This window comes from Pelophylax lessonae, assembly GCF_965119305.1.
Source record: "Pelophylax lessonae genome assembly, chromosome: 1".
In the NCBI taxonomy this organism is placed as follows: domain Eukaryota; kingdom Metazoa; phylum Chordata; class Amphibia; order Anura; family Ranidae; genus Pelophylax; species Pelophylax lessonae.
In genome coordinates, this window is record NC_138768.1 from 416494962 (window position 1) to 416512784 (window position 17823).

At 45.8% G+C, this 17823-nt stretch overlaps 1 protein-coding gene across 1 annotated transcript; it reads right to left on the reverse strand.

Moving 5' to 3' along the window:
• Positions 1 to 1003: 1003 nt before the first annotated feature.
• NDUFB6 (NADH:ubiquinone oxidoreductase subunit B6) lies at positions 1004 to 16494 on the reverse strand. The gene is made up of 4 exons (XM_082243214.1): positions 16197 to 16494; positions 6606 to 6695; positions 3445 to 3489; positions 1004 to 1152 (listed from the first exon to the last, which is right to left on the reverse strand). Exons 1-4 carry the CDS (start codon positions 16374 to 16376, stop codon positions 1075 to 1077), a joined length of 393 nt encoding a protein of 130 aa, XP_082099340.1. The 5' UTR covers positions 16377 to 16494; the 3' UTR covers positions 1004 to 1074.
• Positions 16495 to 17823: the final 1329 nt, after the last annotated feature.

Sequence of the window (17823 nt, forward strand, 5' to 3'; positions counted from 1 at the left end):
TAGTTCTGCTTTAATCCTGTCAGAGGGTTTTTGTGTGTCTAAATTTACCCACAGAGTTGCCTTTTTCTCTACGAGACTAGTTCTTTTGTTGATGGCCCGGTCTTGTTTAGTTCTTTTTCCTGTTCCACCCAGAGACAGGTTTTACTGTGGACACCATCTGTTTTTCTCCTTAAAAGTGGTTTATTCTTTCACCTTAATTAAGAGGTTGTTCTTCCTTCACTCCCACCGGCTTCAGTACATTCCCAGATCTCCCTCCATTGTTGAATGGTGTTTGGGCTGTTGAGTGGGTCTCTCTGCCACCTGTTTATCTGGCTTATGGGCAGTTTCTGTGTCTTTTCTAAAATCCCTGTATGGGACAATGCCCCCTGTCTGCAATTACCCTTTAGACCTGTAAGGGAACGTAGATCAACCATGTCAACAATTCTGGAGGATTCAAGGTCAACCTGTTTTTCTTGTCTTGTTTAGGGGTCTATGAAGTGTTTTTACAGTCCCCCTATGGGGGCCTACAGGGGAACTGCTGCTGAAAACTGCTCTCCCTCGGCGCCGGCATCACTGCTGTGGGCACCCGGCTGTGACAGTTTGCGGCTTCACAGCCGGGTACCCACTGCGCATGCGCGAGTCGCGCTGCGCGCCGTGATTGGCCGGCAATCTTCTGGGACCTCTGACATGTCCCAGAAGATTGCAGGGAAGGAGGAAGAGTGGAAGTGGGAGCGGGTACCTGTCAAAACTAGGTACCCGCTCCCCCCCAAAAAATGACATGCAAAATGTGGCATGTCAGGGGGTTAGGACCACCTAAAGCGGAAGTTCCACTTTAATAATAAACCAGGATTTGCAACAGTAACTGACCTGTTTTAGTCAGCTGGAGGGTGTATTTCTAAAATCCACAGAAATCAGTCCTTTCTTCCCCCCCTCCCTCTCCTTGATTAATTCTTTGGGGCATAAACAAGGGTTACTAATTGACAACCTTTACAGAAGCACAAAACTAATTTTGTAACAAAAAAGGTATAATTAATATTTTATTCTAGATTATACTTTTGACCACACATGTGTATGAAAACATAACAAGTTTCTGCCTTAGTGGTGGTGATGATGACTGCTTGTTGGTTCCTCAATGGGTGGGATAACTTCTCCAGTTTCTCTGATGATATCACCCTGTTGAAACAGACATAATTAATATAGTAAACTTAAGTGAAAGTTTATAATAACACCTCTCTCTACCTCAGATTCCTCACCTGTGCCAATATCCACATGGATCAGGCTTATTCTGCAAGCCATGCTAATAACATTACTGCTAACTAGTTCAGTCTGAAATACAGAAATATTCAAGACACTGGCTACTTAACCACCTCAATACTGGGAACTTTCACCCACTTCCTGCCCAGGCCACTTTTCACATTTCTTATTATTATTCTATATTATGCGTATGCTTACCTATTCTGAGAAAGATCCAGTCAGGTGACATGATCAGCTGTCAGCAGGGGATTCAGTGTAGAGGAGGGACAGCAGACTATGGATGCCTCATAGTAAGCCTATAGGGCAGGGGTCTTCAAACTATGGCCCTCCAGTTGTTCAGGAACTACAATTCCCATCATGCCTAGTAATGTCTGTGAATGTCAGAGTTTTACAATGCCTCATGGGATGTGTAGTTCCACAACAGCTGGAGGACCGTAGTTTGAGGATCCCTGCTATAGGGGATGTCAGTGCCCAGGCTCTGTTGCAGTGGTCGGTGATCTCTCCTCTATACTGAAGCCAGCTGCTAGGGATCTCATTTGACCAAACCACCCTCAGAATAGGTACCATGTCTTCCTTTCAGAGGGCAGATACAAAAGGTTTTAGAAGAGAGTAGGAGAAGGTTTAAGCTTAGTTAGGAATAGGCAGGGCTTCTACTTTAAGTGCCTGGAACACAGTGTGGGAAACACATGTTTCAAAGCACTGGGTGTGTGATCTGCTGTGAGTGAAAACTGCACCCTAAACGCTGTGTGTGTGCCTGTACCTGTGCGTTGTTACCAAAAATCTATGAGAGTTAATCTATCTCAGACAATATTTGGGTTAATAATGAGAGTTCTATGACTGTGTGAAAACTTTAACACAACAATTATTTATTTGTATAAGGTTTGCCCATTCTACATAATTTACATCAATAATAACTATTGTACATACTACAAAATGTAACTTTTTCCTAGTTTAACTAAACAAATACAATGCATAGAGTATAGACTCATATACACACACTATGACCGACACAAGTAAAATATACAATGTACCCTTAATCCTTACTCCATAATTACCTCTAGTGATGGCTCTCGCTCTCCCATGCCAAAACAGGAAGTCACCCTGTCTCACCGAACCTAATATAGACCCATATCCCATAGCCTTGTATAGGGCCATTCTCATTGGTTCAGCTATCTTGCTTGTCACTTCCTGTGGGCGTATCTCTTCCCAGATTGGACCATTTCCCCCTCCCATAGTTACGCCTCTTTCTAACCACTCCTTTTTCTGTGTGTGGGGGGGGGGGGGTGTGTTTACTCCTCACTGTGGAGTAACTCTGAAATGGCTACTTAAGATATGCAAGATGTGTCCTGGCTCCAGAAAGTCTCACTTCCAGGATGTAAACACGGGTTGATACTATGCGTAGGTATTTATATGTAAATAGCCAGCTGGCCTTTCACAGGAATGTGTTACCCTGGATTAATTAATTACTAAAAACCAGTCCGTCTGGCTCACGCAAATCTATCTACACTAAAATTCCCAAGTATGAGTTTGCAATCAAAAATGGGTACCTTTACTACTTTCATTAATATATATATTTACAATTACTGATGGAGTTTTATACATAAACCCCTCATCCTCACCACACGGTAAGAGATTACGCCTAAACCCCATATGGCAACAGCGTAAAATATATATTTGTAAGTTATTCATATAGCACTGTATTTTAGAATACTGGGAGCTTGAGCTCCACTCCCTTACACTTTTATTTGGAGCATTGGTATTTTGGTTTCACAATTTTCTGATCCATGGTTGGTTACTTGTAAAAAGATCATGTCTATTTACAGCACTGGGAGCGTGTTTTCAACTTCCTCACATGTCCTACTTGCAGCACTGAGATTTTGATTATATTTGATAGCGGTTAATAAAACATACACAATACATGATTTAAAGTTGTTAATATATGGAGTTTACACACACAAGACTAAGCGGAATGCTGACATAAAAAAAAAATCATCACTTTGCAACTTTCTATGTCGCTTCTCCACCTCTATGCCTGAAAATAAACTTCAACAGAACCAGCAAAAAATTACAGCTTGCTATCAATTACAGAAATCTATTCTGCTGGCCCCTTAGGTTCACTTTAAAGGAGCATGGGGGTTTCTGTGACACCATTAAAAATGATTTCTGTAACACAAAACCTGACATTTATATTAACCTGCGGTCAATACTTACGGGATACAAGGCAGGCTTTTTAAAGGTGATGGCATAGGGGGAGTCCTAAAACAGAGAATACATATTAGCTTAATTTACTTTACACCAATTAATAGTCATATACATTTCCATCACAACATCATTCATGAGAAGCTGTTGACCGACCATTCATTTTTATACCCCTATTTATATACCATTTATTTAGAATATGAAAGATGATGTTATTCCGAGTTAATAGATACCCAACAGGTCATGCTTAAAATTGTGCACGCCCGTGGATTGGCGCCAAATTATGGTACCTAAAAATCTCCATAGGCGATGCTTTAAAAAGGTTTTACAAGTTACCAGTTTGGAGTTACAGAGGAGGTCTAGTGCTATAATTATTGCTATCGCTAGAACAATCGTGGCAATACTTCACATGTGGTGTGAACACCGTTTACATGTGGGCGTGACCTACGTATGCATTCGCCACAGCGGGCGAGCACTTTAAAAAAATTATTTTTTATTACGTTTTAAATATTGACACTGTCCCTCTACAAAAATGCACAGTCAAAAAAAAAACAGTGCCTGAAGCAGCAAAGCAACCCCAAAAACCCCAGTGAACTTCCACCATGTTTGACTCTAGGGACTTTATTCTTTTCTTTAAAAGGCCTCATTTATTTTTCTGAAAACATTAGAATGATGGGCTTTACCAAAAAGCTGTCATTTTGATTCGTCTGTCCACAGCACATTCTCCCAAAAGGATTTTAGCTCTCTCAGGTATGTTTTGGCAAACTCTTTGATCAAATATTTTTTTTTGTCCACGTCCAGAGAGATTAGCTACAGTGCCTTGGGCTGTAAACGTCTAGACAATGTTGAGCATAATGGACTTAGCTCTAAAGATGGACTTGTAACCTTGAAATTGTCCATGTATTCTACAATGTTTTTTCTGAAATCCTCAAGACAATTATTTGCTGCTCTCTCTTCTCTATGTGGCACACAACAGAAAGTTTGAGTCAATATTTCACCACTTTAACTGGTTGCGGGTGGGATTTCTATATTGTCAGCACCTGCTAACTGAATACAGGTGAGTTGAATTACAAATTACAGGAGCATCACAAACTTGGAATGCAGTTAGGTCTTACAATTTTGAGAAGGTGCCAATAATTTTGTCCAGTCCATTTTTGGATTTTTGCGTGGAATGTGTCAGATTTGGCTTTTTGTTTCTCCACTTTTGTGTCATACCAATTACAAACAAAAGAAATAAACATGAGAATGCCGAAACATTTGTAATTGCAACAACTTTCTGGGCAAAGTGGTGCATTATCTGACAGCAATGCAGGGGTGCCAATATTTTTGGCCATGACTTTATTTAAAAGCACACGATCTCATTTAGTTCTGTATCTATATGTATTTGTGGAGAAGTAATGTTCAAAGTTCACAATACAAGCATTGAAATCTTCGTTTTAAAATGAGAGCAGATCTTAGCAGGCATCAATCCCCATAATGTAAACAACCAGCAGATAATTCTAAGCTGTTGGAATTTAAAGTGGTTGTAAAGGCGGTTGGCCTTTTTTTTTTTTTAACTTGCCTGCAAAGCAAGGCATAATGTGCTAGTATGCATTGTATACTTGCACATTATGTGAAACTTACCTGAAAACAAAGCCTGAGATCGCATCGCTGGAGGCTGCTTCCATCTTCAACAGTCTTGCTTTCGGGTTCACGGAATCCGACTCTGTGACTGGCCGAACCTACGATGACGTCACCCGCACATGCGCGAGGAAGCCACCGGTCACGGCACAGGACTCTGAAGGAACCGCACGAGTGGCCTTCAGAGCGCATGCACCAGTGATGTCACTGGCTGCATGTGCAGTAAATTATTTCTAAACGGTGCACGTTTAGAAGATATTTACACTACCTTTAGGCAAGCCTCATTATAAGGGTTACCTATAGGTACAATTTAGTGATGGAAGTTTACTTCCGCTTTAACTGAATCTGACTCTAGAGTCTTTGTTGTGATCTCAGAGAAGCATCTAGAGAGGTGACTGAGGGAATGTTGTAAAGCTCTTTCACTTCCAAAGAATATGGTAATAGTTTAATGCCCATAGTCGGGGCACAGGTGCACTTTCATTTTCATCCAGCAAATAAATGTTTAGCCCACACATAAATCGCATGTCTAATCTTGTGTAAATCTTGGTCCATGGGGAACCACGCACTTAATTCTTTCCAATACTTTTTAAAAGTACACAAAAGCATTCAAATTTCTGACGTATGAGTCAGAACATGGTTACTCTAATCAATGGGTCTCATGATAGCAGTTTATCTGAATGATTTTTTTTTATCACCAGTATAACTAAAGACAGGTGGGAAGTTTTTAATAATGGCACAGGAGAAAGGCAATTCTTTCTTTCACACAGGCCAGGTCCGTTCTAATCAGCAGGGAATCTGAACAGACCCCCTGCTGAATCAGAATTTAATCATGTGTTACATTTGTGGCATTTGTGTCTGTTCAGTTGTTTTCTGACAGAGCTTAACAGACCTATGTTAGGTCTACAGTCAGGCAGATACAAACAGATGTGCATTCTTGAACATCTTTTTACCTCTGATTCATCAAGTTTAGGTCAGAAAATCAGAAAAGGTCGACCGAGGTGAACTCAGAGGTAACTGAATGTACTACTGTCCATTTACATCTGCCTTCCCACAGACTAACATGGAGCTTCTATTCAGATCCACCTGAAAAACTGACGGGTGGATCTGATTAGAACTCCTGTGTGAAAGGGCTCTTAAGGCCCCTTTCACACGGGCAATCCAATCCGATCCGCCTGTCAGTTTTTCAGGCAGACCGGATCGGATGCTCCATGCATCCCTATGGAGCAGCAGATGTCAGCTGACACCCGCTGCTATCCGATTCCGGACAGATGGAAACCCTATTTTGCATCCATCTGGCAGATGGGATCGGATGAGAACGGACAGGCGGTCTGTTCTCATCCGCTCTCCCCATAGAGGACAGTGGGGATCTGACAGCTCCGTCTCCGCACACAGAGAGGAGACGGAGATGTCATCTGCCTGCTCAACGGGGATCGGCGGATTGATCCCCTGCTGAGCAGAACGGACTCCGTTCCGTGTGAAAGGACCCTATGAAAAAAAAAAAAAAATTCCTCTCATATAATTTCATGCCAGATAACATTTCATTAGAATATTACCATCAGGTGGTACTTCGTGAAGTAATATACAACCCACGTTATGGCTAAAATTCTTGAGGACGTTTTGCCGAAATTGTATGCTTTATAAGTCTGAAAAACAAAAAAAGACATCAGAAAATATTTTTTAAATTTTTATCTAAACAGTATGCTTAAAATCTACAACTTTCCCAAAATCTGTAGCATTTAGGTAACGGACATTCCACTAAAGTTCCATCATTGCAGTGTCAGTGTCCTGTAGGCTTATGCATAGTATTAAATGTGGCAGCAACACATGTACGAGGAGGGGGGGGGGGGGGTGGGTGAATGTTAAGGTCCCTTCAGAAGTGAACACTTAACCACTTCTGTACTGAGCCCATTTCTGACACACGTTGTTTACAAGTTAAAATCAGTATTTTTTTTGCTAGAAAATTACTTAGAACCCCCAAACATTATATATATATATATATATATATATATATATATTTTTTTTTTTAGCAAAGACTCTGGAGAATGAAATGGTGGTTGTTGCAATATTTTTTGTCACGCGGTATTTGCGCATCGGTCTTTTAAACGCCATTTTTTTGGGAAAAAATAAATTTCTCTGCATTTACAAAAAACAAAACAGTAAAGTTAGCCCATTTTTTTGTATATTGTAAAAGATGATGTCACGCCGAGTAAATAGATACCCAACATGTTACGGTTTAAAATTGAGCACACTCGTGGAATGGCGACAAACTACGGTCAATAAAAATCTCCAAAGGCGATGCTTTAACCACTTAAGCCCCGGAAGATTTTACCCCCTTCCTGACCAGGGTTTTTTTTGCGATTTTTTACTGCGTGACTTTAATGGACAATTGCGCGGTCGTGCGACGCTGTACCTTAACGAATTTCACGTCCTTTTTTTCCCACAAACAGAGCTTTCTTTTGGTGGTATTTGATCACCTGTGTGATTTTTTGATCATGCGCTATAAACAAAAAAAGAGCGTCAATTTTGCAAAAATAAATATTTTTCACTTTTTTTTTTTATATGAAATTCCCCCCCAAAAAAAAGTAAAAATCAAAATTTTTTAACATTTTCAGCCAATTTGTTTTATGCTACATATGTTTGGGGGAAAAAAAAAAAAAAAAAAAAAAAAAAAAAAAAAAAAAAAAAAATCGCAAAAAGCGTATTTTGATTGGTTTGCGCAAAAGTTATCGCGTTTACTAACAAAGGGAAAGATTTTTGTCATTTTTGGTGTTTTTTTTTTAACGAGTAATGGCGGCGATCTGCCATTTTTTTTTTGCGGTACTGCGACATTGCGGCGGACAGATCGGACCCTTGACTGACATTTTTGACACTTTTGGGGGTACCAGTGACATTACTGCAGTAATCAGTGCTATACATATGCACTGTTACTGTAAAAATGACACTGGCAGGGAAGGGGTTAACTATATTGGACAGGGAGGGGTTAAGTGTGTCCTAGGGGCGTGCTTCTAACTGTAGTGGGACATGTCTCCTAGTGTAAACTCTGCCTGGCCGGGGCAGACTGCCGCAGTAAATATACTGTGGGCAGTCGGCAACCGGTTAAAAATTGAATCGTTACCAGTTTAGAGTTACAGAGTAGCTCTTTTTGTTTTTTAAATGATTGCTCTTGCTCTGGCGATCGCAGCGATACCTCACGTGTGATTTGAAAAGCGGTTTCATTTGCGGGCGCGACTTCTGTATACGGTATCTTTCGTGCACAAGCTCACGGCGACGGGGGGAGCTTTAAAAAAAATTTTTTTTTCCTATTTATTTTATTTAAAAAATAAAAAAATCTGATCACTTTTTTGCTGTCACAGGCGATGTAAACATCCCTTGTGACAGCAATAGGCAGTGACAGGTACTCTTTAAGGAGGGATCAGGGGTCTAAAAGACCCTCGACCCCTCCACTGCACTTGAATGTATTCAAAACGCCAAAAACTGCATTTTTGAATACTGCCACTCTTCAAATTCGGCGCCTTTAGCCGCCGAGTAACCCGGACGTGACGTCATGGACGCTGCTTCCGGGTTACATAATCGGAGACGCGATCGAAGCCGAATCAAGCTTCGTTCGGGACTCCAACCAGCCGGGAGACATGCCGGCCTGTTGCTCAGGTCTCCCGGTGGGACAGGGGACTCCCCTTCCGCTCGCTGGGGTAACAACCTAGCAGCCCCTGAGCCGCATCGGCCATTACCACCTGAAAGCCGACCACTTGCTCTAAAAAAATGGTACCGGGATGATACCTCTAGCTGCAGGCATCACCCCGGTACAACCACTTCTTGCAGCCGACGTAGACCTACGTCAATTTGCGGGAAGTGGTTAAAGGGATTCTAAAGGTACGTTTGCTCATTTTAACCTCATCGGTCCACAGAACTTGCAGAAGATCAGCCGGCTGCTTCTATAGTGAATATCTCCTAAACAGTGCACATTTAGGAGATATTTACTGTAATTATAGGCAAGCCTGATTTTAGGTCTACCTATACGTAAAAATCAACAAAGGGAGTTTACTCCCACTTTACCCCCGCCCACCGTACATATACTGCGGCACTCAGCCGCTGCTGGGTAAAGCGATGTATCCCTACATCGCTCGCTCAGCCGCCCCCGCTCGTTCCCTGGGGAGTTAGCGAGTGTGACCGGCGGCTCACGATCTCCCGCAGCAGAGGGAGAAAGACAGACGGCTGATGTAAACACAGCCGTCTGTCATTCTCCCTTAGATGATCACAGAGGCTATACGATCCTGCTGTATAGGATCTCATGCCTCTGTGATGATCTAACAAGCCACGCCCTGACAGTTAGAATCACGCCCCTAGGGTCACACTTAACCCCTTGATCACCAATAAAGTTAACCCCTTCCCTGCCAATGTCATTTTGACAGTAACAGTGCATATTTATAGCACTGATAATGTAGTAATGTCACTGGTACCCCCAAAAGTGTCAGTCAGGGGTCCGATCTGTTTGCCCTAATGTCGCAGTCCCGAAAAATCGCAGATCGCTGCCATTACTAGTAAAAAAAAAAAAAAAAAAAAAAAAAAACCAACAACAATTACATAAATCTTTCCCGTAGTTAGTAAACACAATAACTATTGTGCAAACCAATCAAGATACGCTTATTGCGATTTTTTTTTTTTTACCAAAATATGTAGCAGAAAAAAAATTGGCCTAAAATGTTTAAAAATTTTGATTTTTACATTTTTTTTGAGAATTTCATATAAAAAATGTGAAAACATGTGAAAAATATTTTTCACATTATCACATTTTCAAAATTATTATTTTTTATTTAAAGAGAGAAAAAAAAAAAAAAAAAAAAAAAAAAAATCGCACAGGTGATCAAATACCACCAAAATAAAGCTCTGTTTGTGGGGAAAAAAAAAGGACGTCAATTTCGTCTGGGTACAGCGTCACATGACCGTGCAATTGTCAGTTAAAGTCACGCAGTGCCGAATCGCATAATAGGGCCTGGTCTTTGAGCAGCCAAATCTTCCGGGGCTAAAGTGGTTAAATACATTATCTGTTGCTTTTCAACTTCTTTTAACAGACCAAGATTTCATGTAAAAGTGGCAGTTAGAGGGTTGAGACAAATCATTTAAGACTGGCAGAGTACTTAACCCAATTGCCTACTGGCACTTTTACCCCCTTCCTGCCCAGGCAAATTTTCAGCTTTCAGTGCTGTTGCATTTTGAATGACAATTGCGTAGTCATGCAATGTACCCATATGACATTTTTATACAAATAGAGCTTTCTTTTGGTGGTATTTAGAGCCCATTCAGACTAGCGCGACACGACTTTGGGGGGCGACCTGTGAAGTCGCGTGCACCGCGACTTCAGCGCGACTTGCAGAGACTTCACATAATGGAAGTCTATGCAAGTCGCCTCCAGGTCGCCCCAAAGTAGTACAGGACCCTTTTTCTAAGTCAAAGCGACTTGTGTCGCTCCTATTAGAACGGGTCCTGTGCTAATCAATGGACCGCGACCGAGCGCGACTTGTCAGGCTGACAAGTCGCCTGACAAGTCGCGCTAATGTGAATGGGCTCTAAATTACCACTGGGCTTTTTATTTTTTGCTAAACAAACAAAATAAACTAAATTTTTCTTAGTTTGTTCAAAACACGGCCGATTTTCGTGCAGTCAGTACAGATTTCGACAAGGAAAAATCTAATGAGCAAGTCTGGGCATGCTCAGTGAAGAAAGAACACAAAGAAAGCAAACCAACACATGACATCACTTCTGAAGTAGAATTTTGTTGGGTGAGAAAATTCGTGTGCAGTCTAAGCACATTCCAACCAACAAAACACCACTCTGGACAAAAGATGGACGATTGGTCGGCCGATAATCGTTGCGTGTGTACTAGGCTTTAGTCTTTAACCACTTGCCGCCCGCCCACTGTCAAATGACGGTGGAGTGGTGTGGCTCTCGTTCTGGGACGACGTCATACGACAGCGCCCCAGAACGGCCTCTCTCTCGCGTGCAGTGCAGCAATCGTGGCCACGCTGTGTTGCTAGGACACAGCGTGACCCTGATCTTAGTAAAGAGCCAATGACGTGGCTCTTTAACCATGTGATTGGCTGTGTCCAATCACAGTAGGTTACATGTAAATGAGGAAGTGCCGTTTATCGGCTCTCCTCGCCTCACACTGTCAGTGTGTGTGGCGAAGAGATCTGATCAGCGGCTCCTCCTCAAAGGAGAGCCTAGGACAGGTAATTAGGGCACTGTTCATCAGTGCCCTGATTACAGAAAAGTAAAAAAACAGTGTCCACTATCAGTGCCCATAGTGCTGCCAGTCAGTGCCTGCTCATCTGTGCTGCCTATCAGTGGCACCCATCAGTGCGGCATATTAGTACCTCCTCATCAGTGAAGGAGAAAAATTACTTATTTTCAAAATATACTGACAGAAAATAAGAAAAACTTTTTTTTTTTCCAAAATGTTCTCTTTTTTTTTTTTTAGTAAGAAATAAAAACCCAGCGGTGATTAAAAACCACCAAGAGAAAGCTCTATTTGTGTGAAAAAAATGACAGTGTAGCATGACCGCGCAATTGTCATTCAAAGTGTGACAGCGCTGAAAGCTGAAAATTGGCCTGGGCAGGAAGGGGGTGAAATGGCACTGTATTGAAGTGGTTAAATACAATCTTAAAGCCGTTGTATCCTCACCGAAAAAAAAAAAAAAAACCCTGCAAGACAAAGGCATAATGAGCTAGTATGCATCGCATACTAGCTCATTATAAAAAACTTTAGAACGAAGCCCTGACATGGTCGCCCGGACACCGCTGAGGGAGCTGTCATGTTCCCTCTGCGTCTCTTCTGGGTTTGGCGGCTCCGGCTCTGTGAGTGGCTGGAGTCGCGATGACATCACTTTCCAGCAAGGAGCTCTGAAGGTCCGCCGGACCTTCAGAGCGCATGCGCTGCTGGTTTCAGCAGCTGCATGCAGGGCGAATATCTCCTAAACCTTGCAGATTTAGGAGATATTCATTTTACCTATAGGCTTACCTGTAGGTAAAAGGTAAAAAAGCAACGATACTTTAAGTACATCACTTTAGATATAGTCACCTAAAGCCCAACTCCAGGCAGAATCCCTTGCAGGCAGGCTGTGCCCGTACTGCAAGAGTTAATAGTTTCTAGAAAAGAGGAGAAGCACTTTCACTTACCTGATCCTTCGCTCACCCCTGCAGATGGTACTTCCTCCCACTTCAGCAGTGTAATGTCACCCAGTGTCATCACGTTCAATGCAGGGTGATTGACCTTGCATTGGTCTTTATGACATCAGGACCCTAAACCGCTGAAGTGTGGAGCAGAAGCTCTGGAAAAGAGTGGAGGATCTTTTTTTTTTTTTGTTTAGGGGTAATCAAGCCTTGCAGTGTATGCACAGCCCCACTACTTGGGATACTTTTGTAGTTGCTTAGAGTTGGGCTACAAAGCCCTTTGAACTTTTAGTTTAAATCAGGGGTGCTCAACCTTTTGTAGAGCGAGAGCTACTTAAGTGATTTAGTTACTGGTCACAATGAAATATGAAGTTTTATCCCCCCCCCCCCTGAATTGAAAAATGTTGCTTTCACGCAGATGTGCTACAGTTTACCTGAACCGTGAAAATGCAGCACAGCGCCCCTGCGGCTTTCCTTTGGGTTAGCTCCTCTTTGCCTTAGACTTCTAATAAATATTGCGGGTGTTGTGCACTTTCTGAAAGCACACCAAACCCAAAGGATATAATATAAGTCTATGGCTTAGGACAGCTAACCCACATTAAAGCTGCAGGTGCACTGCTCTTGCAGATCAGTGTGAAAGCAGCCCAACAACTTTAATAAGTGCCAATATGCCCTTCGCATGTAGTGTATGTGAGGTCTATTACACAGACCTTTTCCTCTTCCAGCTTCTGCTGGCATTGCTCTCCAGGCTGCTAGAAAGGTCCCAGGCAAAGTGCACTTGGTACTACTCGTCCTGGGACAGAATCCGGTGTTACAGAGGATGCATCAGCTTATGCGGCTCCTATTTCCCCTGCTGCTGGTGCAGACTTCATGCACCCGGATACTCTGGGACGGCAGGTCGGCAGCAGGTCCATCGCAATCTGGGCTTGCCGACCCACCATCCCTGAGCAAAGGCATGCGCTTCCCTGGTTTGAGGCCACACCAGTGGGCTCAGCGGCCCCCCTGGTTTAAATCATCTAAAAACATTCAGGGTGCTTTAAAATAAAAGCTGTACAAACTCCTACAGTTTCTTACTAAAGCAACCACCACCAAGTAGAAAAGTCTGCTCCCCTTGCCAGCATGCAGCAGAGTGCAACCCTTGCTCTCTGTGTGGAAGCAGGGATCTCTCTGCAGAGGTCAGGCACGCTTCTTGCTGAGACAGAGGTTAGAACTCTCCAATCTGCAGCGAGCATGAGTTTTGCTGACTGGAGATCTCTAACTCTGACTGTGTATGGGTAGGTTTGCCCCCTCATCCCTTTAAACCAGGACACATATGAAATACACAGGTTCTGTGGCTAAAATAATGCACATAAGGCACTAAGTGAGTTTAATTACCACCTTAATCAGCCACATAACCTGTGGAATTAATGTGTCCTGGCTTAAAGGGATGAGGTGACACCCCTATGTATGGGATGTGTGAGAGCTCTGAAATGGATCGCTGCTTCCACATCCACACCGAGAGCAACAGTTGCAAATTCTGCCTATTTCCAAACCGCAGCTCTCTGTGTCCCCCTGCTTTTCTGTGCTGCAGTGTTTTCTGCGATGTGCCTGTCCCCCTGCCTTTCTGCGATGTGCCTGTCCCCCCTGCCTTTCTGCGATGTGCCTGTCCCCCCTGCCTTTCTGCGATGTGCCTGTCCCCTTCGCCTTTCTGCGATGTGCCTGTCCCCCCTGCCTTTCTGCGATGTGCCTGTCCCCTTCGCCTTTCTGCGATGTGCCTGTCCCCTTCGCCTTTCTGCGATGTGCCTGTCCCCTTCGCCTTTCTGCGATGTGCCTGTCCCCTTCGCCTTTCTGCGATGTGCCTGTCCCCCCTGCCTTTCTGTGATGTGCCTGTCCCCTTCGCCTTTCTGCGATGTGCCTGTCCCCCCTGCCTTTCTGCGATGTGCCTGTCCCCCCTGCCTTTCTGCGATGTGCCTGTCCCCTTCGCCTTTCTGCGATGTGCCTGTCCCCCCTGCCTTTCTGTGATGTGCCTGTCCCCTTCGCCTTTCTGCGATGTGCCTGTCCCCCCTGCCTTTCTGCGATGTGCCTGTCCCCCTGCCTTTCTGCGATGTGCCTGTCCCCCTGCCTTTCTGCGATGTGCCTGTCCCCCTGCCTTTCTGCGATGTGCCTGTCCCCCTGCCTTTCTGCGATGTGCCTGTCCCCCCTGCCTTTCTGCGATGTGCCTGTCCCCCCTGCCTTTCTGCGATGTGCCTGTCCCCCCTGCCTTTCTGCGATGTGCCTGTCCCCTTCGCCTTTCTGCGATGTGCCTGTCCCCCCTGCCTTTCTGCGATGTGCCTGTCCCCTTCGCCTTTCTGCGATGTGCCTGTCCCCTTCGCCTTTCTGCGATGTGCCTGTCCCCTTCGCCTTTCTGCGATGTGCCTGTCCCCTTCGCCTTTCTGCGATGTGCCTGTCCCCCCTGCCTTTCTGCGATGTGCCTGTCCCCTTCGCCTTTCTGCGATGTGCCTGTCCCCCCTGCCTTTCTGTGATGTGCCTGTCCCCTTCGCCTTTCTGCGATGTGCCTGTCCCCCCTGCCTTTCTGCGATGTGCCTGTCCCCCCTGCCTTTCTGCGATGTGCCTGTCCCCTTCGCCTTTCTGCGATGTGCCTGTCCCCCCTGCCTTTCTGTGATGTGCCTGTCCCCTTCGCCTTTCTGCGATGTGCCTGTCCCCCCTGCCTTTCTGCGATGTGCCTGTCCCCCTGCCTTTCTGCGATGTGCCTGTCCCCCTGCCTTTCTGCGATGTGCCTGTCCCCCTGCCTTTCTGCGATGTGCCTGTCCCCCTGCCTTTCTGCGATGTGCCTGTCCCCCCTGCCTTTCTGCGATGTGCCTGTCCCCCCTGCCTTTCTGCGATGTGCCTGTCCCCCCTGCCTTTCTGCGATGTGCCTGTCCCCCCTGCCTTTCTGCGATGTGCCTGTCCCCTTCGCCTTTCTGCGATGTGCCTGTCCCCCCTGCCTTTCTGCGATGTGCCTGTCCCCTTCGCCTTTCTGCGATGTGCCTGTCCCCTTCGCCTTTCTGCGATGTGCCTGTCCCCTTCGCCTTTCTGCGATGTGCCTGTCCCCTTCGCCTTTCTGCGATGTGCCTGTCCCCCCTGCCTTTCTGCGATGTGCCTGTCCCCTTCGCCTTTCTGCGATGTGCCTGTCCCCCCTGCCTTTCTGTGATGTGCCTGTCCCCTTCGCCTTTCTGCGATGTGCCTGTCCCCCCTGCCTTTCTGCGATGTGCCTGTCCCCCCTGCCTTTCTGCGATGTGCCTGTCCCCTTCGCCTTTCTGCGATGTGCCTGTCCCCCCTGCCTTTCTGTGATGTGCCTGTCCCCTTCGCCTTTCTGCGATGTGCCTGTCCCCCCTGCCTTTCTGCGATGTGCCTGTCCCCCTGCCTTTCTGCGATGTGCCTGTCCCCCTGCCTTTCTGCGATGTGCCTGTCCCCCTGCCTTTCTGCGATGTGCCTGTCCCCCTGCCTTTCTGCGATGTGCCTGTCCCCCCTGCCTTTCTGCGATGTGCCTGTCCCCCCTGCCTTTCTGCGATGTGCCTGTCCCCCCTGCCTTTCTGCGATGTGCCTGTCCCCCCTGCCTTTCTGCGATGTGCCTGTCCCCCCTGCCTTTCTGCGATGTGCCTGTCCCCCCTGCCTTTCTGCGATGTGCCTGTCCCCCCTGCCTTTCTGCGATGTGCCTGTCCCCCCTGCCTTTCTGTGCTTCAGTGCATAGAAATGACGCTGAGAAAACAAAAAAAGGTAAACAGTGCCTTTCCTTGTAAATAAAATAAATAAATAAATAAAAATGTACTGACAAGACATAAGCCCCGTGTGGGCAAGTGTGACTGAGCCATAAAACAAGAACCATGTAACAGTAACAACCTGAATTCTATAGTGATAATGATTCTGAACATGGCTGTCTGTGAACACCCTATGTGTAATACTGGCAGGTAAAGCAATGTAATTCCTGATCCCTTCCCTCCCCCCTGCTGGTCACATACATAGGTCCTCCAGAGGCTCTTCTCCCGCAGGAAGTTGCTCCAGAATCTTTCCACTGGACCCTGTTTGGTGGGGGGAAGGACGGGCTCCCGAGGACTCAGCTCCTGGTCCTTCAGCCATTTCCTCCTCAGAACCCTCAGCTGCTGCAGCCGTAACTTCTCGTCTGCAGGGTTCACAGCCATGTCTACGTGACCTCAGCCCCCCACCCACGGAACACTAGCCTCCCCACAAATGACACTTCTGTTCCTTCAGCTCTCCACAGAGGGCACTTGGAGACTTGGGCGCAGTTTAATGACGTCAGGAATAGGAATAGGTGCGCAGGCCCCCCTCTGCTGGTTATTGATGAGTACTGCATTGCTAGCTGTGACAAGCAGCTAATGAGTGAGGAAAGCAGTACAGTATGCCTTTCATTGGCATGCTGCTGTGTAGGGGGCTGCATGGCCTTTCTTTCATATTCCTATGGGAAATGTAAAAAATGTAGTCACATTATTCAGATATACAATACATGCAGCTGTTTGCCTTGGTCTTTTTTTTTTTAGTACTCTTTGAAGTGAAAAAGTTTAACCACTTCAATACTGGGCACTTTCATGCCCTTCCTGCCCAGGCCTATTTTCAACTTTCAACAATGTTGCACTTTGAATGCAAATTGCACGGTCATGCAACACTGCTCTGATTGGCCCTTTACGCCGATCTGTGATCTGTGATCATCTGTGTCTGATGCATGCCACAGAAGGGAGGCGCACAGGGGAGTAGGGTTCCCGAAGGAGGTCTATTGATGTCCTCTCAGAACTGAATGACCATAGCACTTTAACCACTTTCCATGAGCACAGTTGGAAAGTGGGTAAAGTATCACTAAAGACTTTACGTCTGTGTGCATGAATCCTTAAAGCGGAACTTCACCTAAAAGGGAAAGTTCTGCTCCTCTGTAACATTTACATAATTTTTTGTGTGTGTGTGTGGGGGGTGGGCAGGTGCCTGCTTGTCCACTTGGGGGGGGAGGGAGGGGGGAGGTACCTGCTCGTCCACTTCCAGTAAGATCACCTTGGTGATCTGAGCAGAAGTTCGGCCCCCCCCACAGCCTTCTGGGACATGTCACAGATCCCAGAAAGCTGCAGGACCAATCAAATAGCACAGTGAGGTGCAGTGAGCAGCTGACTGTGAAGCCGCAAGCAGTCACAGCCGGATGCCCACAGTTAGTATGCTGACACCAGGGACCAAGGACCAGTGAAGAATCCAGCTGGGTGAGGACAGCGCTGGATCCCTGGGACAGGTACAGTAAGTGTCCCATCATTAAAGGCAACAGCTACAGATTTTGTAACTGCTGACTTTCGATTTTTGAACTTTAGACTGGACAACTGCCCTATTTAAAGCGGAGTTCCAGCCATTTCACTCACCTGTCCAACAGTCCAGCGATGCGGCCACCCGAAGCCTCGATCCTCTCCCTCGGCGCCAGCATCACTGCTGTGGGCACCCGGCTGTGACAGTTTGCGGCTTCACAGCCGGGTACCCACTGCGCATGCGCGAGTCGCGCTGCGCGCCGTGATTGGCCGGCAATCTTCTGGGACCTCTGATCTGTCCCAGAAGATTGCAGGGAGGGAGGGGGAGAGGAGAAATTCCGCTCAGGGCGCC